This window comes from Moschus berezovskii, chromosome 27, assembly GCF_049115385.1.
Source record: "Moschus berezovskii isolate FMDL1 chromosome 27, NW_MosBer_1.0, whole genome shotgun sequence".
NCBI lineage: Eukaryota > Metazoa > Chordata > Mammalia > Artiodactyla > Moschidae > Moschus > Moschus berezovskii.
Window position 1 is genome coordinate 28208411 of NC_142486.1, and position 22418 is coordinate 28230828.

Genomic DNA, 22418 nt, shown 5'->3' on the forward strand with positions numbered 1-22418 from the left:
CTCCAGTAAAAATTTATAGTAAAAATTAAAAATGTTTGAACCATAGAAAGTAATAAAAATAAAAGAGCTTCCACTGCTCTTCTACCAGTTCCCTGTTCCTCAGGTAACATTTGGGGGCATTGCTTCTTGCCTTTCTCCATCCTCCATGTGGGAGTTTTGGTAAGCCGAGGTCAGAGAAGCCTGTCCTGGAGTCCTTGGCCAGTGATGGGGGCATGTTAAGATGTCTTTACTATGTCCTTATCACTTCATCACTCATCGAGCTGAGAAAGAGGCCCAAACTGACATGCATTTGTTCTCTTTATTCATAGGGTAATTATTGGAAGCTGTTTGGGAAACGAAGGTCTCTATAAACCACTGTAACCATCTGTGTAACTCCTTATTTAAGCTTTCTGAATTTACTCTGAGTAATCCTTCTGTAAGGCCATATTAGGTCTCATGAGCTCCTACTAGCATTGTATTTATTCTGCTGGGTTGGTGAAAACTCACTGTTGAAAGTGATTTTGAACCTGTAAAATGGCATCTGCAAATCGATGTAAAAATTTTCCTCCCAGGGAGAAAAGCCACAACATATGAACAAGAATATCTGGCTTTTTCAGAGCTGGGGAGAGAGTAAATGCTGACGTTGGTATCACAGGCTGATTTCCTAAGAATAAGTACCCAAAGTGGAAAATGAATTCATCAGCCCTGCCTGTAATTGCTGCCTTTAGCTTTAAATAATCCAACAAAGGAATGTTTGACGTTAAGTAAAATTTTTGTCGTTGTTAATCAGGGTGTCAACAGATAGTACTTTTGACAATGAGTCCAATCAGTGTGATGTTTTAAGAAAAAGCATATTTGAGAACCAAACTCTATTCTAAAAAACAGTTTTTAATGTAGTTTTAAGCAAAATCTAAATGACATAAACTGAATAAATAGAGTAAATTTTAAAACATTTTTAAGCAGTTTGTAAGCCTCACTCCATACGTTTTTAAGCAGGAGTCTCTCTCCAAACCTCTTAAACAGAGCATCCCCGCTTGCTTTCAACGCTGCACATTCGAGCGTTGGTGCTGACTGCGCAGACCCATTCGCGCATGGTGTGGACGTCCAGATCAGCAACCTGGACTACAGGTTGTCCCGGAAGGAGCTGCAGCAGCTCGTGCAGGAAGCATTTTCTAGGCACGGCAAGGTAACCGTTTCACTCTCTCTCGCCTCTCTTCTGCCCCTTGCTGTGTTTGAAGATGAGCGCACTGACGCAGCACACGTAACCGCAGGCAGGCTATAAATGTCGCTTCACGAGTTTGAACGCCTTGTGTTTTACTCGGGTCTCCTCGTGCTGGCGCTGTCTGTTCAGTTTGCAGGACACAGCCCCAGGGAGCAAGAAGCCTGGCAGAGATGTGCTTGTGGTCCCGGGCAGGGATTTAGTGGCTCTTTGGGAAATAAAACACTGATGGATTTTAGTTAGCTCCAGCTGCTAAAATACAGAAACAGGGTTCTAAAATGATGTTGGCTGTTTTTGTTTGTTCATCTTACAGTGTCTGATTCAGTTTTTAGTTGCAGGCTGCTAAAAAATGCACCTTTTGCTGGTTCTTAAACTGGCTCTGCCCCAGTTTTGGCAGGATCTGGAGAAGACCCGGTGTGTCTTGGCCCCTTAGCCTGCCTTGGAGAGCTCTGTGCCAGAGCACAGGCCTGCCAGGCGGGTGTCACATCCCTGAAGGTCACCCATCTTAGCTTGCTTCCGTTGTGGTCGGCGGAAGTGCGGCGTTCAGACAGGTTCCCTCACGGCAGCACTGAAGTCCACAAGCAAGTTCCTTAGTGATTGACCTTCAGTTTCAAGAGGACACGGTTCTGGTAGATCGGCATCTGTTTTCTTTTTACCACTGCAGGTGAAGAGTGTTGAGCTCAGCCCCCACACAGATTATCAGCTCAAAGCTGTGGTTCAGATGGAGAACTTACAAGAAGCTATTGGTGCGGTGAATAGCCTCCACAGATACAAAATTGGCAGCAAGAAAATCCTGGTCTCACTTGCCACAGGAGCTGCTAATAAATCACTCTCTTTACTGAGGTAAAGAACAAGCCGTTTGTTTCAAAAATGTTATTTTTGGCCCAGAAACAATTTTAGAAATAATAAAAATAGATTTTATCCCATCCCCAACCCTCTTGTGATGCTCACATATGCAGTAATGCTTTTTCCCCCCTCTCTTGATAGAGTTAGAAATAAGGTAGAAGTTAGTAATAAGCTAACTAGAATAATTTACTCTTGTTCGAGTCATTAATCAAAGGTGAATCTCAGCTTAATCTTGGCCGGCATTTAAGAGTAAAATAATATGCCACATATCCAGAACAGGTTCTAAAAATAGTGGACCTCTACAGCAAAAGTTTATAAGCCTAGAAAGTCTGGAATACTACCTTCCAATTTTACTAGGAGGTAGATTTATCTATAAGGGGGTAAATCTACAAAGTTCTATGCTCTCAACTTGCAGGTACATCTTCAATGTCAAACAGACACCTAGCCCCATACATCTACATTATAATTAGATTAATCTTAGGAGTCTGGTGATGGTTTTATTCATAATATGCTTTTGACATAGAGCACTATTTAACTTCTGGGTGTACAGCATAGTGATTTGTGCACCAGTAACTAGTATACTGTTGTCAGTCAATTATACTTCAAAAAAACAAGCAAACTCACAGGAAAAAGTGATTAGCTCTGTAGTTACTAGAGGTGGGGGTCAGGGAGTAATTGAATGAAGGTGGTCAAAAGGTACAAACTTCAGTTATAACCCAAGTACTAGGCATGTAATGGACAACATGATTAATACCGTTAACACTGCTGTCATGCATGAAAGTTGTTAGGAGAGTACATCAAGAGTTCTCATCACAAGGGAGAACATCCTTTTTCTTTTATTTTGTATCTGGATTATATGATGGATGTTCACTTAAACGATTGTGGTAATCATTTCACAACGTATACAAGTTAAAACTTCACCATTATTTTAAGTTATCTTTTTATTTTGTCGAATAAAAATAATACTCACTGAAGAAAATTTGGAAATTTCAGGAACATAAAAGAAGCTGGGGACAGAAGAATCATCCATAATCCTATGGCTCAGAGCCAGTCACTCTTAAGTGTATTCAGTTGTATATCTTCAGCTGTGGGGAGTCCTCTCCCATCTCTCTGATAGAACTACACTGTGGCAGGAGACAGGCTCATCTGCCCTTTTCTTTCTGATACACACGTGTGGAAAGCTCTGCTTGAGTCTGATAAAAGTCACAGTCCCAAATTAAATATTCTTTAATTGCTGTGTTCCTAAAGTCCATTCTTTTAAGTTTTTCCTGGAAGCTCAAACTCTGAGAATAAATGAGTGTATTTATTTTGTGTACGCATTGTGTTAATTAAGTGAACTCTTGTTTTTAAAGACAATTTGGAACAGAGGAAGCCATCTGTTGTCTAATGGGCTAACCATTTTTCTTGCAGCGCAGAAACAATGTCCATTCTTCAGGATGCTCCAGCCTGTTGTCTGCCTCTTTTTAAATTTACGGATATCTATGAAAAAAAGTAAGCAAGGGTTGTTGTTTTCATTGATCCAGCCAGTGCTGATGGGTGACTTACTGGTAGCAACTCTGAGGGAGCCAGGGGAGGAAGCAAGACCAACACGGTGGTGTTCAGGTTGAAAGTCCAGTTTTAAAAACGTGCATTTTAAAAATGTCAGTTATTTTTAGTAAATTTAGACCTCAGTCCCTAAAGCTGTACTTGTATCTTTTCCACTTGGCTCATGTGTTCTATTATTCATCGAGTGAACATTTTCAGGCACCTTCTAGACTGTAAGCTCTGGGACAGCAGGCACTGGATCAGATGTAATACTGAGTCTCCAGTGCTCAGCGCTCAGCAGACACTCAGCAAATCCCAGTGGAACGAATGGCTCTGGAGGGTCAGAGCTGGGAAGACAGCGCATTTCTTTGGGTGGGGGGAGGGGCGTGTGTCTGGAAGGGCAAAAGACAGTCACTACTTATTGTATAAAACAAAGACAACTGTCCTTACAAAGGAGAAAATGCCTTGAGGTTACAGAGGGTGCAAGGAACAAGGAGCTTGGCCATGATCGATTGCATGGGTAGTGGGAGCCACTGAAATGTCAGAGAAAGGAGGGGAGGGGAGGTGTGGTGGTGGGAAGGCTTCAGGAGGGATGGGGTCTGAGCTGGAGTGAATGGAACTGGGGGAGAGGGGGACACAGAACGTGGGCACCAGTCCCAGCTCTAAGCAGACACTGTCGGAACAGAGGAACTAGACACCACAGAAGTTTCAGATGCTGGTGAAATAGGGCTTAGTAACTAGTTTTATGTAGCAGGCAAGGTAAAAAGTAGAGGTCAGTTTGATTCTGAGTTTTTTGCCCCAGATGACTGAGGGAAAGGTTATATAGTTAAGCTGGAATAGAAAAGAAATAAAGCTTGTTTAGGAGGTATAGTAAGTTTTTAATCTTGGCTTTGGGCTTCTGAGTTTTAGCGAGCAACTGGAATCTCTGGGAAGAGAGTTCAGGGGGTCTTCTACGCATGTAGAGTTTGCTTCAAGAAAGAAGTCAGCTCTGAAGATATGGCAGTTGTTTGCCTAAAGGTGATCTTGGAAGACCTGGGAACAGATCAGCTCAGAGGAATGGGAGGAGAGCCAGAGAGAGGGCAGAACTGGTGGAATGCCACTAGGGCCTGGAAGCCAGTGGGAACCCAGAGGCCAGAGTGCTCTCAGGGGAGTGGGGAGAGCCTGAGAAAGTGGTGTGAGGTTTGGAGCGGAGGAGGAGGCAGCCTGTGGTGACTTGGAAGCTGACACCGAAGAGTCCTGTGGAGAAAATCCTGGAGGGAACAGGGTGGCAGACTGGATAGTGAAACAGCAGAGGCGGCTCTCGAGAGACCAGCTGTTTCCATTTCAGAGAAGATGCAAGAGCTCCAGACTGGGAGGGCGCAGAGGAGACTGGGCTTCTAGGGAGCAGGGCAGTGTTGGGGGTGGGGACCGGGGCTTGAGACACGTTTGCAGGGGATCTGAGCATGTAGACAGGGCACTGGGAGGAGACAGAGCAGATAACATTGAACAAGCACTTACTGTGTGCTAAGCTCCCTCCATATACCATGTGTCTTCCCCATGTCAACTCCATGATGTAGGGATTGTCACCCCGTTTTACAGACGGGCAGACTGAGGTGTAGGTTGGTTGTATAACTTGACTAAGGTCTTACAGGTAGAATCAGGATTTGAACTCACATCTGTCTGCCTTCAGATCCCGCGCCTTTGTGTTCCAGGTATGAAAGACACAAGTCAGAGTGGTGATTAGGGAGCCCAGTCTAGTGTAGATCAGGAGACTGAAGCATAGTGGACGTGAGGAGTAGCTGGAAAGGGGAATACCTCTGAGGGAGGGGAGCAGAGATAATGAGAGGTAATAGGGATTTGGAACTGAAGGGGAGGCCAAGTTGACAGGGGTTATAGCAGATAGTTTTCCATCTCAGAAATTTAGGTGAGGCATTTACAGAGACTGTGGGGTAGGAGGATATGTACCAAATAATGCATATAATCACTGTAATGGGCAGTGGGCCCGGGATGATTGCACAGAGTGCTGAGTGTTACTGGTTTGATGGTGAGTGAATTTGTAGTAGAATTATCCCAGTTTTACTTTTCAAAGAGACAGGGATCCATTCTTGTTTACAGAGCTTTATCTAAACAGGTCAGGTATTTCTCTACAATTGAAGAAAAATATTCTCTTTAAGTCAGCATCTCTCTCTCTTTTTCCTTGTTTCTAGGTTTGGACACAGGTTGAATGTGTCAGATCTGTATAAACTAACAGACACGGTTGCAATCCGTGAGCAAGGAAATGGTAGGCTAGTGTGTCTCTTACCCAGCAGTCAGGCCCGCCAGAGCCCCTTGGGGTCTTCCCAGTCTCACGACGGCTCCTCAACAAACTGCAGCCCAATTATATTTGAAGAGTTAGAATATCACGAGCCTGTCTGCAGGCAGCACTGTCCCAACAAGGATTTCAGGTATGTTACCCATTTCCTTTGAGAAACAATCATTCTGTAAAAGGTTGTGGAGCATCTGTTAGAATTACCTTGGGAACATCTTACACCACTGAGAAATGTCTGCTGTTTCTGTTCTCTTTTCTGCAGTGAACATGAATTCGATCCAGACTCTTACAAGATTCCTTTTGTCATTCTTTCTCTGAAGACATTTGCGCCCCAGGTCCATAGTCTTCTGCAGACACATGAGGGCACCGTGCCTTTATTAAGGTGACTGTCAAAGCCATTGTGATGCCTTCGTTCTCCTCTTTCTAGAAAGTCTACCCTCTGCCTGTGCCTCTCCCAGAGCACGCACTGTACCAGGCTTCAGCCTAGTGTTTTTAGCTACCGCTTGTAGTCAAAGTGTATCTAACATGGGATTCATTCACTTGATATTTCAAGAAGAACATTTCGTATTTGTGCTGAATTTTAGAAACATCATCATGTGTGGGGCAGATTCTTCTCCACAGAGAAGAGATGGTTGGAAGTGCTTTGCTCAAGTACTGTGAGAGTGCACAGTCTCAGATAGTTGTAGATTTCAGCATTTAAGGGAGAAAAGTATTCTTCACTAGTCTGTTTAACCACATCATGGGCCACATGGTAGGCTTAATAGAGGGGCCAACAGGGTAGCAAGTTGCTGTAAAGCTGCTGAACCAATATGTTTAGAGGAGCTTGAACTTGGAACCTGGTTACCTTACTTTTAACCCCCTCTGCTAGAAAATTGCCCGGAATTTTTGGTACCATCAGAATGCATCAAAGGGAGACAGTGATCACTTTTCTAGGACTCATTTGAACTCTCAAAGCCAGACCATGGGCATCTTAGCAGAAATTATTTATTAATGGATGTGTTAAAAGCAGCAGTCTGTCTGCCAGGTGCTCTGTTTTTCCTTATTTTAATTAGCCTTTTCCCCTGCCCCCCTTCAGTTTTCCAGATTGTTATGCCGCAGAGTTTGGTGAACTGGAAATAGTGCAGGAAAACCGAGGTGGGGGCGTCCCCTTGGAACACCTCATCACCTGCGTGCCAGGTGTGAACATCGCCACCGCACAGAATGGCGTCAAAGTAGTTAAGTGGATTCACAACAAGCCCCCGCCTCCAAACACAGGTAGGTTTCAGGTGTTTGGTCCATTCAAGCCATGGTCTACTGCAGTACAGGCTGCTGGTCTTTCTCTCGAATAGCAGCACTGTTTGCCCATCAAAAAGCAGCGTGATTGTCTCCTTTGATCTTTTAAAAACTCCAAAGTGCTGACAGTTTGGCAGAACTAGACTTGTTTTTTAAAAAACTTTTTATTAAACCCAGATTCCACAGTTACAAATCTTCTCTAGTTATCTAATTTTGTAAAGCTTGTTTGGCTCGCCTTTTAAAAATCGTTTCAGATCTTTGAAGGAAGTATCTCTGAATATTTACTCCAGCAATTTATTCTGATTGATGTTTTTGACTTTGATCAATGCAAAAATAGATTTAAGTGTCAGGGACCAGGACCTTTGATCTGGGAGATGCATGAGATTCTCGGCTTCAGTGACCCCTGAGCTGCAGGTGTCTGATCCTGTTTCCTGAGCACAGCACTATTACCTCGGCCCCCAAAACTTCCTGCTCGTCAACGCCCACCTTCCCCTGCCCCTTCCCTGTAGGAAGAAAGGTCAGGATAACGAGGGAGCTGTTTGTCCCAGGGCCTCTCCCAGCCTTCGCCCCCGCTGCACACCCTCTGGCCCCGTGTTGTGCTGTCTCCTCCCTCCGCTCTCCTGTGTCATTAGCCCACTAGTCCCTTATAAGGGCTTTCATCTGATGACTTATACTTTTGTAAAATAATCAGTGTCTTTATTATATGAACATTCAAGATAAATTCAAAAACCTGTTTCTTAGTTTTATCTCATGCTAGTTTGGCATCATTGCTTTCCATGGTTATCTGGGCAACATTTGCAGCCCCTCTCTGAGTTAATTAGGCCCTTCTGGGCTACCTGCTTAATGACCATTTATAACTTTGTTTCTGTGGGAAAGTATGTTAGTGACGACGTTACAAATGGTTCTTTGACATACAACCATTTAAGCTAAAAACTTCCTCTATATCTACTCTTCCTTTTTTTTTTTTTAACTGAAACTAATTTATTTGGAATCCCAATTTTTTTTCCAAAGCTAAATTTATTTTAATTGAAGGAAAATTGCTTCACAGTGTTGTGTTGGCCTTTGCCATACTTCTCTCTCTTACAATGCAGTTCTCACTGCATTGGAGTATGCTTCACCTTGGCAACTTGACTTGCAGAAGCAGTGGGAAGGCATTTGCCAGTCTGTAAAGAAGTTGGGTTATCCTGTTGGTTGTGTAGGGCCTGAGTTCAGCAGCGGGGAAGTGACATGGCTGTTTGGTCTTGTGCACTGTCATTATTGAGTTCACACCGGGAACACGAGGTCAGTTATTTCTCTTTTTGCTGCTGCAGTCATGCTTTATGTCTTTTGCATGTTTCTGTTTTCTCCCCAAATACGTATTAGACCCTTGGCTTCTGCGTTCTAAAAGTCCTGTGGGTAACCCCCAGCTGATCCAGTTCAGTAGAGAAGTGATCGATCTGTTGAAGAACCAACCGTCCTGTGTCATACCGATTAGTAACTTCATCCCATCTTACCATCATCATTTTGCAAAGCAGTGCCGGGTATCAGACTATGGCTATTCCAAGTTGATCGAATTGTTAGAAGCGGTGCCTCATGTATTGCAGGTAAGGAGTGCTGAGAGTTTGTTTGTTTAGCAGTGGAAATGTCCCTCCGTGGCTTTGACTGTCTCTGCCAAAGAAACAGGGTAGCTGGTAACTTAATTCTTAAGAAGTCAGCTCAGAGCAGAGCATCCCGTAAAAACCTTATACACGTGTGTGTCTTCTCAATTGTTCAGAAAGCTGTGAGTTTCCAACTAAAAGGAACTCTTAAGTGCACTGAGTAGTACTTTCCTTCTCACCTCTATAGACTGCCCTCCCTCCTCCTAGCACAGCCCTCTCTAACTCTTCCATAGGAGCTGCTGTAACACAGGCTTACTTTTCTCATGAAGGAGTTCAAGACCAGTTATTGGCCTGGAGCCTGACAGTGCTTCCTAAGGAGTCTTTGCCTATTAACCTACAGTGTGATAATAGCTTCCCACTTGTAAACGTGGCCTGCAAAATTTGAGCTGTCTTTTAGAGACAAAAATCAGTTGCCCAGGCTGATAACATGTGACTGTTTAGGAAAGAGTGTGCAAGGAAAAAAAAGGGATCCCAGGCACATGAGCAGTTGTTCATTCTGACACCTACACTTCGTTTATCTGCCTGTGTTTCAAAGTGCAGATATCATACACAGAAGGGTTTGTACCCTGAGGGCGGTAACGGGAGAGAGAGCGCGAGCCATCAAAAAGAGAGTCAGGCTTTGCCAAGGTCTTAGGAGTGTAAATAACCCAAGCGTCTGGTTTGCAGATTCTTGGAATGGGCTCCAAACGTCTGCTGACCCTCACCCACAGGGCCCAGGTGAAGCGCTTTACTCAGGATCTACTCAAACTTCTCAAATCCCAAGCCAGCAAACAAGTCATTGTGAACGAATTCGCACAGGCTTATCATTGGTGAGTTGAGAAGAGAAAAAAATAAAAGCAAATATTTTAAGACACTTGTTCTTCCGAATTTAAGAATAATGATCTAAGGTTTTCGTTCAGCATTCTTTGGGAAAAACTTAAACGGTGATTTTGGCAAGTACTGTGTCTCATTCTTCATCCATCTCCATGATTAAAACCTAGGTGTTTCTCAAAGGACTGGGATGTCACTGAATATGGTGTTTGTGAGTTGATTGATATCATATCAGAGATCCCAGACACCACCATCTGCTTGTCCCAACAAGATAGCGAAGCAGTGATTTGTATCCCGAGAAGAGGTACGTGCCTTACATTTGCTGGAAGGAGGTTGTCTGTCTCTGTGGTCACTGTGACAGGGAATCACACAGCGATGCTCTCACCCCCTCCTCGTGGTTCCTGGGGATGCCACGCAAAGTGCAGCGTGAGCTCTGCACTGCCAGGCAGTGGATCCTAGCTTCTTCAGAGTAGGGGAAGGCACTTGTTGAGAAGAAAAGCAGGCTGTTTTTTCAGAATTCACTCTAAGGGAAAAGGGGAGCATAACCAGCACTTTTAAAAAATGTCTCCTTTAGCCTGTCTGTGGCTGCTTCTGCTGTAATTACCCACCTGAGTCAGCTACCTGGCTGTTGCTTGTCTGGTTTTTCACTCTTAAGATGTTTTCCTCTGCACACCTGAGAAGGAAAAAAGACACAAATGAATGTTTCATCTTTCACATTTTGCTAGTTCCAGCTGAGGTCTGAGATGAGAACTAAGAAAAATTAAATCTGTGTGCAGTCACGTTCTCCACTCACGTAGATCTGTGGAACATTCTTAAACTGCTCTTGCAGGACACTGATGTCCATGAAGGCATAGTGTTCCAAAGCTAAAATGACTATGGTCAGTGTTTCTATAACCCTAATTTAAAATTTAATAGAAACATACATCTAAATGTTTCTCCCCTATATTTTTGTTAAACTTTTGGTACCTGTTGCTGCTAGCAGTTTTAACTGAAGAGCAGGTGAATAAACAAAGCATGTGAATATTCAGAAGTGTGATTTAATAAAATAATTTCTAGATTTCAAAAGTACAGAGATACGTATGTGTGTCATGTTCATATGTACGGAGTGGGTGTGGGGAGGCGGAGAGGCTAGAGAAATTCTTTCTAGCTTGTGAGATGAAGTCACATAGGTGTGTATGTGTGTGTGTGTGTGTATCATGGCTTCCTGGTGTTCTGCCCTTGATCAAATCTGGGAAGAGAGAAGAGAGTGTTTCAGGTTGTGTTTGGAAGGCAAAGATGCTATCTCTTATAGCCTAGTGCATAGGACTAACTACACTAATGATGAAAATACAAATGGGTTGAAGGTAATTGTGGTTTATGGGTTTTTTGTTTTGTTTTTTAAGAACGTACTCAGGATGAAATAGAAAGGACAAAACAGTTCTCCAAAGATGTTGTGGATTTGCTGCGGCATCAACCCCATTTCCGGATGCCCTTTAATAAGTTTATCCCCTCTTACCATCACCACTTTGGCCGGCAGTGCAAACTTGCATATTATGGTTTTACCAAACTACTTGAACTTTTTGAAGCCATACCTGATATTTTACAAGTAAGTGAAGAAATTCTATCTTTCAGAACAATATGGGGAGAATAAAGGAAAATCCAGGCCTTTTTGCCTTGGAAGCAGGAGTTATAAAATCGGATGAAAATCTGCACAGCTGAGCACATACACTTGTTTTGGTTGTGACGTGCAGTGTGTGGGATCTTAGTTCCCCAGCCAGGGATCACACTCGCGTTCCCTGCTTGGAAAGTGCGGTGTCTTAACCTCTGGATCACTGAGGAAGTCCCTGCTATCAACCATTTTTGACAGCACAGTTCTTAAAAGATTTCTGTGTGTGATAAAATACACATTACCTGTCTGCCTATTTTTAAGTGTACAGTTCAGCAGTGTTAGATATCCTCATGTTGTGCAACCAGTTTCCAGAACTTTCTAACCTTGCAAAACTGAAACTGGACAGAAGTGGTTCTTCGTGCTTGATTGTGTATGTTTTCATGCCAGCGTATCCCACGAACACTCTTCCTTTCCTCCTCCTGTGTTCCCCAAGGTACTCGAATGTGGAGAAGAGAAGATCCTCACTCTGACAGAGGTTGAACGGTTCAAAGCTCTCGCTGCCCAGTTCGTTAAACTGCTTCGGTCCCAAAAGGATAACTGCCTTATGATGACAGATCTGCTCCAGGAGTACGCTAAGACTTTCGGTTACACGTTTCGCCTCCAAGACTACGATGTCAGTTCAGTTTCGGCTTTAACACAGAAACTCTGCCACGTTGTAAAGGTAACGGGGTTATTCTTCACAGAGTGAGATTGGTGGTGGTACGATCCTCACTGAGGCATTTGCGTGTGATTCAGTGTTTCGGTATTTACACCTTGTGCTGCTTACTGCTGTTTTGCAACATGTTCTGTGTTGTTAATACCTTATTGGGTCCTAAGACATGACTTGGGTTTGGCGGGTTAGGTTTTTGGGATTGCCTTTGTGGGTCTGTAGCAGCCTCCCCAAAGTAACATCTGTGAACCGACTCAGCCGCCCATTTATCCCAGGGTGTTTATTCTCAGGTGTCGGTCCTGCGGACCTGAAGTTGGATCCTTCTACACAGATCTTTGTCTACAAAGTTTTGGGGAGACTGAAATCACAGCTCTCTTCTCCTTGCCAGGTTCTTTTTTTTTAAGATCCATCTCCCTGATAGGCTTTTTTTTTTTTTTCTTTTTAATTTTTATTGGGAGTATAGTTTTGCTTCCAATGTGTGTTACTTCCTTCTGAACTTATGGAGTAGATTTAGGAGCAGTCTGGGGCTCAGAGTTGCCTTGGGTGCTGGTGAGGCTGAATTGGAGAGGGTGGCTGCCTCTTCCTCCCCAGCCTGTGCTGCGTCAACCCTCCAGCTCTGGGCAGAGCGGCCGGACGGTTTGCAGGCTGCCCCTGTCACAGAACCAAGAAAACTCACTGCAAGGAGGAAGAAATGGAAGGAAAACGTGTGGAGTGGCAGCTGCCCCAGTCACAGCTGTGGGAGGAGTCTGTGTCTGTGCCGGGCAGTTAGAGGAGGAAGACCCTTCACGGGAGGCAGGGAGGCAGCAGCCGAGAACAGAAAGGACTCTGGAGGGGACGATGGCCAAGGCCAAGGAGGAGGGACGGGTGGCAGCACCTCCATGTGCTCCTGAGAGAGGATGGGTGCGGCAGGACTCCCATGAGCCTGGGGCCAGCCTGAGTGCAGGCAGCTTGACGTGCCAGCGGCCGGAGCAGGGGCAGCGTCAGGGTGACATGACACAGAAGCCACGCGGAGCGGGCTGAGAAATGAGGCACGAAGCTGGCAGCAGGTAACTGACAGCTTTTTGGCGTGTTTGCCTGTGATGGAGAAGAGTGAGAGACCGCGGTCCTGAACGAGCCCGTGAGAACTCAGGGGCCGGTCTTCTTTCCAGTCTGGGAGGCTTGGCGTGTCTGAGAGCTGCCATGGAGGAGCTGCCTGAGAGAGACTGACTTGGGAGAGAAGGGGTGACGGGGTGAGGGTCCCGAGGAGGCCGGAATTGTGGGCGTTGGCATTCCGTGGAGGGAGGCTTAGCTCTGAGGTTAGTGTTTTGACAGAAGGGAAGAGGGGTGGGGCAGCTGCAGATGTGGGTGAGTTTGGTGTGTGTCACCAGGCCAAGGAGGGAGTTCCCTTCTGAGAGCTGTTCTCTGTTACTTGCGAAGTGAGCGCAGCCGCTTAGAGAGGGAGAGAAGGTTCAAGGTGGGATCTTGTGAAAAGTCCTAGGGACAGAGGAGTGTAGAGTATTGACGAGAATGTTAATGAGGTAATGGCTCATCAGTGCCAAGATGGATAAAAGAGCAAACTGAAGAAAGGTGAGGGCTCCTGAACCAGGACGAAATCGGAGTCTGTGCTGGCAGAGTGAAGAAGCGTACGAGTTCACCATTCACGTCGCTTTCTTGTCTCCCGCCCCGGTGTCGGCTCCAGCCTCCCTGCCCTCAGATGCAGGATGCGTGTGTATGTGGTGGGCGGGGGTGGCTGAATGAGTGATTGTGGAAGTGGGCAGTGATAAGGTCTCCAGCGTGGCCTGTGCAGTGGGACAGAGTGGAAGAGTATGTCTTTGGAGATGAGAACGTGGAGGAACTGAAAGCCCTGGTTCGAGACAGGCCCCCGAGTGTTCGTTTGCTCAGGGTGACGGCAGTGGGGGTCTTCAGTGGATCGAAGACCCCAAGCCATGACCACCAACCGTGATGAAGGAGGGCCAGCAGCTGGGGCATTGGAGTGTGAGCAGTGAAGCCGGGAAAGGCAGCAGCGACTCCAGTGCCGCCCCGGCTGCGCTCTGCGGTCTCCTGGGGGCTTCTGAGAAGTGCTGAGGTCTCTGTGATTCTTAGAGAGTGAGGCCAGGTATGTTTTGAGCCTTGGCATTTTTGATAAGCTCACTAGGTGATTCCAGGGTATAGCCTAGGTCAGGAATCCTTAATAATGATCTGGGCAGATAATCTAAGAAAATGACTCAGAGTCCCCTGGACTTGGATCTGTTGATTGATTAAACCCCAGGTCTGTGGAGGCAATCTGCAGTTCTGAATCTGAATCCATAACCACAATGAGTGGAGTCAGCGTCCACCCACCAGCCTCCTCTCCCATCTCTGGGTGGGCATCAGCACCAGCGACGCACTGGTATTGGACTGGCTCATCAAGTGCTGCCCCCTTGCTCTGCCTCTGAGGGACCAATGCCCCAGATCTTGTCCTTGGTGCTGGCTGGAAATCAGCTAAAGGGGAAAACAGCCAGAATGGTGGGCAGTGGTTCGCCTGCTGGTGCCTGAGCAGTGTGTGTCCTGGAGCTCTGCCTGTTTTCACTCCAGGCATGACTCATTTCACAGCCTCGCCCCCTGACCAAGGCCTGCAGGTCTCAGTCACCAGATGCCCATTTCTTCACGTGCTGTTTGGTCCCCAAATGATAACCTGTGTTTCTTTCACAAGGTTTCCCTTCCTGTGCAGTGAATCAGTTAAACCCTTCATCTCCTTGAGAATCTGAAAAAATAAATGTGAAGTAGACATACAGTCACACGTGAGAGCACCAGCTGTTTTTTCATTACTGATGGACTAGAGGAATGCTGCTTGCCTTTGTGCAGAGAAGGCCTTCTGTCACCTTCTGTGTCCAGTCCCTGGGGCACACCCTTGGGGGCGAGTCAAGTGCAGAGCAGCTCTGTGAAGGGTCACTGCAGTCTCACCAACCCCTGCTCCCTGAGAACACCAACCCTTAATCCATAAGCTTGTGCCAGTGGATGCCAGCGGGCCGGTCTTCTTGAAGGAGTGGTGGTGTGCATGGGTGTTTCTGATTATGGACTAGCAGGGCAGGAGAGAACAAGTTCTACAGTTGGTCCATAGTGTTGGTCTGGGGTCCCCAAGAACTAGCAGCAAACCCATCGACTGTCCTTCAGTTTTGCAGAAAAACTGAACTCCCTCTGATGGTCTCACTTGCCAGTCTGAAACTAGATGAACAGGGTGTAACTCAGGCCGTCTCTCGAGTCTTGAGGAGTGTGCATTCTTGTCTCCCCCAGGTTGCTGATATGGAGTCTGGCAAACAGATTCAGCTGATCAACCGCAAGTCTCTGCGTGCTCTCACTGCCCAGCTGCTGGTGTTGTTGATGTCTTGGGAGGGAACCACCCACCTTTCTGTCGATGAGCTCAGGAGACACTATGAAAGCACCCACAGCACTCCTCTCAACCCCTGTGAATATGGGTTCATGACCTTGACCGAACTTCTGAAGAGTCTGCCTTACTTAGTTGAGGTATGAATGGCAATGAATCTGGAACTGCCGTAATGAAAATCACTCTGTCGGGTATCTCTCTATCACGGAATGGTCCAGATTAGACTGATTGTTCATTTTACAGATGAGCAGAGGCCTTGGCAGGGGCAGGCACCCTGCCCAAGCAAGTGACAAGCCGGGACGAGAGCCCCGGCCTCTGGATCGATCCTTTTTCCTGTGCTGGGCTGGATGCTATTGCTGTCACCTCTTTCTGAATTAGATGACTTATATGATGTCTTCAAGTTACTTACCAGTCAGATGCAGGTCAGAAAGGAAGGTTGATTGGATGGTCACCAGGTGGTCCCTTATTTCCTAGGAGAGCTAAGCTAAGCTAAGTCACTTCAGTTGTGTCAGACTCTGTGCAACCCCATAGACAGCAGCCCACCAGGCTCCCCCGTCCCTGGGATTCTCCAGGCAAGAACACTGGAGTGGGTTTCCATTTCCTTCTCCAGTGCATGGAAGTGAAAAGTGAAAGTGAAGTCGCTCAGTCACGACCCCATGAACTGCAGCCCACCAGGCTCCTCCATCCATGGGATTTTCCAGGCAAGAGTACTGGAGTGGGATGCCATTGCCTTCTCCGATTTCCTGGGAGAAGATCCCAGTAAAAAGATCAAACTGACTCCAGATTTTTAAGAAGTTAAAACTTAGACCAATTAACACGAAGTTTCGAGACTGAAGATCACTGAAATTTTACTACTGACAAAAGGCACCAGGGGGACTTCCCTGGCAGTCCAGTGGTTAGGGCTCTGAGCTTCCACTGAAGGGGGTGTGGTCAGGAAAAGTATGATCCTTGCATGTCCCACCGTATGGCCAAAAATAATGCCCAAAACCCCAAAGGCACCAGAAGTAGATGGGTTAAGAACTTGAGTTTCAGCTCACCTGAAGAACAAATAACTCCAACTCTAAAAACCTCTTCTAGGTCACCTGGAAAAAAAAATGATAGGAAGCACACCACTTCTTTTATGAACCTAAAGTAACTTTAATACCAGAAACCTAATATAGTCCCCCAAAGAAACTGATTCTAACTAGGATATTAACTAAATCAGCAATGTAAGAAAGTAATTATTACCATATAGCCACACAGTTGATAAAATAAATAATTTAAAAGCTCTCTCTTTGGGCAAACAGTAATCAAGCTCCCTTGACCACCTTCTAGACCATACCTTGTCCTTGGTATTCTTCCTTGATGGGTCCGCTAGCCCAGTTTGGAGAGAACTTCCTCCCAGTGTTATTTGATCATCCTAGCCTGCCTTCTGCAAGATTTCTGTTAGGTCAGTTTAACAGGAATTCCCCCTGCTCTGGGTCTCCCTCTTCTTAGCCCCCATGGCTATAAATCCACACTCCTGTGAATTTCCTATCTGGAAAGGACACCTAGGGCTTCCCAGGTGGCGCTCGTGGTAAAGAATCAGCCTGCTAGTTCAGGAAAGGCATGAGAGGGGGGTTCAATTCCTGGGTCAGGAAGATCCCTCAGAGTAGGAAATGGCAACCCGCTCTTGCCCGCAGAATTCCGTGGACAGAGGAGCCTGGTAGGCTACAGTCCAAGGGGTCACAAAAGAGTTGGACGCTGAACACACACATCAGAACAAGTATGAACGAATATGTGAACACTAGTTGTATGACATTTCAGGACAAAAGGCGTTCCATGGCCAGCCAAGGCTGGGAAAGATCCCTTCTCTCAGAGATCTCCAGGGAGGGCGTGTTAAAGACTGAAAGTCTTACATAAAGAGATTTATTTACTTTCTTGAGGACAGAAGGGTTTTGTGCTTTTGTTGCTTAAAGGACGTGAAGTCGGCGCCCCGCATTGCAGTGTCCCTGGGGAGATGAGGGTCGGCAGCCTCAGTCCTCACTGTCTGCTGCCGCTCTGCTCACCTGCGGGCCAGTTCTCCCTCTTCAGTGCTCCTTTCATTGAGTTTACAGTTTCCTCGCTTTCTGACACACCATTTCTTCAGACATCTGCTGCCCGAGACCTGCGGACAGAATTAGAGTCTGCTCAAGGCTGTAGTCCTCTCTTGGAGGAGATCCTTGAATCAGGCTCCCCTCCTCCCTGGCTTATGACCCATTTTCAAGTTTGAGTTGGCATCTCTCTTCACTCTTCAGAGACCCTCTCTCCCAGGAGGCAGGACCTGTCACTCTGGAAGTTTCTAATGCTGCTGTTTTCTCCTGGACCAGGTTTTTACTAATGACAAGACAGAGGAGTGTGTGAAGCTCACAAGTCTGTATTTGTTTGCCAAGAACGTTCGGTCTTTGCTTCATACTTACCACTACCAGCAGCTTTTCCTTCATGAATTTTCCATGGCCTATACCAAGTATGTGGGAGAAACACTGCAGCCCAAGACATATGGCTTCAGTAGTGTGGAGGAGCTGTTGGGAGCCATCCCGCAGGTGGGCGTTTTCTGAATTTCTTGAAGGGTGTCCTCTCTTGGACGGAATGAAAAGGCAGGCATTTTGAACCAGTCCTTTCAAAACATACATACTGTTGGCCAAAAAAAAAAATGATTTTAGTGTTTCTTCTTCATTCTGCAAACCTTTGTTAAATTCATCGGAGGAGGACCAACCATGGGCCACCCCAAGCTTGGGGGTCCCAGAGCAGAGTCCTCACGATGTGCAGAAGCTGCTTAGCCACGTGATGCAGACGGGAGGGGGCGGCATCGTGAGCAGACGCAGAGCAGGGAGCAGTGGGGGGAGCAGTGGGTGCCTCGCCCCGGAGGAAGAGCTCAGGTGTGGAGGCGGGGGCTCCATGGGGAGAGCAGAGGAGCCTGGGGGCTGCTGTCTGTGGAGGAGTGGAGAGAACCAGTTGGGGGAGGAGCCTGACATTTGAAGTGGGAAAGGACATGAGGCTGGGACAGCTGGAGAGCCGAGGTGAGGGACTTGGTGATTGAAGCATGTGGGGGGAGTGCTGGGAACCATGGGCCACTGCTGCCCCTTTCTTGGCAGAGGCGGGGGCAGCATGATTAGGTAGGGGTCTTTGTTTTAGGTTTAGTGAGCGTTAGCTTGAGAGGCATGAGGGAGCTCTTCATTCTTTTTAAGGTGAACATAGTATCTGGAAAAGCTGGTAAGAGCTCCCATGTGAGAACCAACTTCATTTGTATACCAGAGCTGGTATTTGGGAGGTGATGTCTTTAAGAGCCATAAGGAGTGAAACTGAAGTCTCATGATTTCTAAGACTACACAGCTTTTTATAAGGGCCATGTGTCTCCATCCTCTGTGACTTTAAAACAAAGTGTTGAAAAAATTTTTGTGGCATTAATTTACTTTTTAAATCCTAGCGTGTTTAAGTATGTTACCAGACATATAATTTTAGGGTTTATCTCCCCTCCTTTTCAGCTTCATAACTAGTAGTATGTCTCTTATGCAGGTGGTCTGGATAAAAGGACATGGTCATAAGAGAATCGTAGTGTTAAAAAATGACATGAAAAGTAAGTACGCCCCGTCCCTGCCGCCTTCACAAGCCCTGGGTGTCTCACCTGCTCCCCCTCTGACGGTGTTTTCTGTTTTCCAGGTCGCGTGAGTTCACTCGGTCTTCCCCCTGCCAGTCACGAGACCCAGCCCTCAGCTCCTGAGCGCATCCTGGAGGTGCCCAAGTCTCCCCCGGCCTCGGAACTCAGACTCGGAGTGGGTGGCGACGGTGAGAGAGGGAAAACCAAGGCTGGTGATGTGTCCAGGACACGGCTTTGGGTGGAGTCAGAATGGGTCAGGGGCAAGGACGACAGCAGGGTCATCTTCATTCTTTAAAGCGGAGCGTTGGTCCATTTTCCACAGGAATGTGGTGTCTGGTTAATAACAGAGAAAAAACTGGCCTGCATTTGATGGTTGACCAGTTAAGGTTCTTGAAGGCTGTTGGTAGCCCCTGTTATGACCCTGTGGCAGCCCTGTTCAGATGTTAAAGAAAAGCGATTCTGACGCTTGTTAAAATACTTGAAGACACTTGCAGCAGGATCAACTCTGCTGCCCTCAGAATGGGAGATGGAGCTTAGCTCTGCAGGCAAGGACGAGTGAGGCTTACAGTCAAGGAGCAGAGCCAGGGCATCAGTGACTGGGAAATTCTCAAGAGATGTCCGGCTCGGGGGATTCCGGCCAACCTGAGGGGGTTCTGAGACCTCAGAGGCTGGGGGTGGGGTGGGGTGAGGAGCTTGATGAGATACCAAGGGTGAGGGGATTCCTCTAAATGGACTTGCCAAGGTTCTTGCCAAGTGGACAGGGCAAGGACAGGAAGCTAAGGTCAAGGGCTGGCGGGGCAGGGGGCTGCAGGGTCTGACCCCTGACTGAAGTGTCGGGAAGTCTTGGTCGCAGGACTCCCCTGGGAAAGGCTGACAGGAATGCACTAGCGTTACTGAAGAGCGTCATCGAGGCACGCCGACTTTATGTGGCGCGCTCTGTGTACAAGGTCCGGGTCAGCTCACTTGACTTTTACGCCCATTGCCATTTTATCTAGGGCTCTGCAAGGTGTTTTAAACAGTTGCAAGCGCAGCTGTGCTCTGTGCCGATCGGGTGATCGGCTCTGCAGCATTTTACAGTTCTGCAAAGCACCTGGATATAGCTCGTCCTCTCAGGCTGTCAGCACAGCCTTCAGCAGTCACCTCCATCCTAACCAGGAACTGAAATTCCAGAAGTAGCAGCTTACTTGAGAGCACGCAGCGAGGCAGCGACAGAACTGGGACCTGAGTCCTCTAATCCTGAACATTTGCTCCTTTCAAGGACTTGCTATGGGTTTTTTAATTGTCCTTTGCTGTTCATAAGAACATAAATCGGGTGATCCTGGCTACAGCATTTCACTTACCAAAGAGAGGACTCAGACCTTTCTGTTAATGGGTTTTTGTTTTTAAAAAAAAAAACCCTTGAGTTCTTGAGTACTTCCTGACCTCAGGGAGTCAGGGAGAAGGCGAGCCTCGGGCATGGACCAAAGCCGCCTGGTCCTAAGCAGACCTCCTCCTGCCCCCGCTCGCCTTTGCGCAGGGCCCCATCCTGCAGAGCAGGAGCTCCTGCGCCTGACCAACGACTCCCCGGTGGACCTCCTGTGCGCACCCGTACCCTCCTGCCTGCCGTCCCCGCAACTGAGGCCGGACCCTGTCGTCCTCCAGGCTGCCGATCTCATCTGGTTTGAGGAGCACCCTCAGGAGCCTTCAGGTAGGAGACACTGTGTCCCTGGGGGAGCAGGTTTTCTGTGGCTTTAGTCAAACAGCAGACACTTCACGCCAAGATGTTAACTGTTTGATGGAAGTAGGGAGCGACTGTACCTTTTCAGGCACAAAAATACCTGTGAGGATTACTCCAGACCCTTCTCGTGTCAGCTTTCCCGCAGGGCTGGGCTCACAGCCTGAGGTGCTGGCAAAGTAGCAGGCCAGGGCACGACAGTGGTCTTGAGGGCACTGCAGCTGGGCTGGGGCGGGGAGCCCACGGAGCAGCACGTGGGGGCCTCCTCGGCTGTGCTCCCCACTTTGTAAAGCGCAGCAGCTCCAGGGACAACCCCTACCCATCACCAGACACGAGCTGAAGGTCTCAGAGGGTCCTGGGGCTCCAGGGAGCTGTGAGCAGAGGAGGGAGGGGGCATCTACGTCTTGAACCCCAGCTTGTGCCGCAGGCAGGGGTGGCCCGGGCCCCAGGGTGCCCGGCCAGGAAGGGGCAGAGCCAGGACTGGAGCCCTGGCCTCTCTTCTTCATGCCATACTGCCGGCCCCCAAGAGGCCGACCCGCCTGCCGTGTCGAGCAGGGCCTTTTCCCGTTGCCTCCTCTGTCATGACGGGTCCTTCCTGCTCTGTTGATGATGCTGTCCAGGAGACGACCCTGCTGCTGACCACAGGCCTCAAGTCTTCTTACCAGCCTCTGGCCCCATCACTCAGAGAAAGAACCTGAAAGAGGCTGTTTGTCTGCAAGATGGGTAGGGAGACGTGACCCTCCCTGGCTGCTGGGTGGACCTGGGCTCTGGGACGGCAGAGGTGGTGTCCCTGCGAGCCTAGACTCGATAGGAGATTGATGGCAGCTCTTCCATGGGTGCAGCCTTGGTGTGTTTAGTGTACTGAGTTCAGCCATCCCTGTGTGATGGGGAGAGAAATAATCTCGAGTGGTGTTGACAGGTCTGTCCATTATTTTTTCCTCTGAGAGCATCAGCCTGAGAGCTGAGCTGAGGCTCTGCATCCCTGCTGTCACTCTGGGCCTCTGTGAGCCTTCGGTGTGGGAGCCCCTTGCATACACAGTGGGAGCCCGAGGTACAGGACACATCTCTTCTGAGTGGTGTGGCTCTGTCCACACAGCGGGCGAATCATTGGTACTTGTGGCTCAGCCAGAGAAAGATAGTCTTTGGGCACTGCAGGAAAAGTGGGCTGCTTCTCTCCCTGGAGTTTAAAAAGTACATGTTTGTGTATTTATTTGGCTGCATCGGGTCTTAGCCACAGCACGCAGGGTCTTCGCTGCATCATGCGGGATCCTTCACTGCGACGCCTGGACTCTAGTTGTGGTGCATGGGCTCAGGAGCTCCATGGCACGTGAGATCCCAGTTCCCCATCCAGGGATCAAACCTGTGTCCCTTGCAGTGCCAGGTGGATTCTCAACCACCGGACCCCCAGGGAAGTCCCTCTTCCTGGATTTCTGAGGGTACTTCTGACTCCGTGTGGTTCTCCCCTTACCTCTGCCTGCCCGTGCATCTCCCTCGCCCACCTTAGATCCCTTTGGAGCAGGGGAATGAGCCTTGGCTCCCTGTCACCAGGGCCCTTCTGGTCTGAAAGTCTTTAGGTCATATGTGGCTTTCTGGGTCCCTCACTGTTTGACAGAGAATGAATGGGCAGAGAAAGCAGACAAAAGTGTTTTTAAACCATGGACAGCCCATTGATTTGTAGCCCAGCATGACGGTCTCTGAAGTTTTGTGATTCAAGGAAGAGCAGAGACACAGTTTTTAAATACTTGACTCATGTGATACCTGGTATCAGCCACAGAGGTAACGTGTAAATTAGACCATGTGTGTGACGATCGGGGATTAATTTTTTGAGAAATGAGAGGAACTGAAAAACAACACTGCTGGCAGGTCCTAGAACTGAATGTGTTTTGCTCTCCTGT

At 47.7% G+C, this 22418-nt stretch overlaps 1 protein-coding gene across 3 annotated transcripts in view; it reads left to right on the top strand.

Annotated features, from left to right (window-relative positions):
- MARF1 (meiosis regulator and mRNA stability factor 1) overlaps positions 1-22418 on the top strand; it is a 39613-nt gene that overhangs the window by 14588 nt on the left and 2607 nt on the right. For 2 of the 3 annotated variants that reach the window (XM_055409544.2, XM_055409546.2), the window contains exons 11-26: positions 1003-1165; positions 1863-2041; positions 3455-3535; positions 5755-5991; positions 6118-6237; positions 6931-7109; positions 8490-8710; positions 9431-9573; positions 9745-9878; positions 10957-11159; positions 11656-11883; positions 15124-15354; positions 17542-17754; positions 18728-18788; positions 18872-18997; positions 20326-20496. In XM_055409544.2, coding sequence (XP_055265519.2) covers positions 1003-1165; positions 1863-2041; positions 3455-3535; positions 5755-5991; positions 6118-6237; positions 6931-7109; positions 8490-8710; positions 9431-9573; positions 9745-9878; positions 10957-11159; positions 11656-11883; positions 15124-15354; positions 17542-17754; positions 18728-18788; positions 18872-18997; positions 20326-20496 — 2690 coding nt within the window. Of the gene's footprint in view, positions 1-1002; positions 1166-1862; positions 2042-3454; positions 3536-5754; positions 5992-6117; positions 6238-6930; positions 7110-8489; positions 8711-9430; positions 9574-9744; positions 9879-10956; positions 11160-11655; positions 11884-15123; positions 15355-17541; positions 17755-18727; positions 18789-18871; positions 18998-20325; positions 20497-21143; positions 22410-22418 lie in introns of those variants that run through there. The other variant, XM_088833334.1, reaches the window with a different exon arrangement.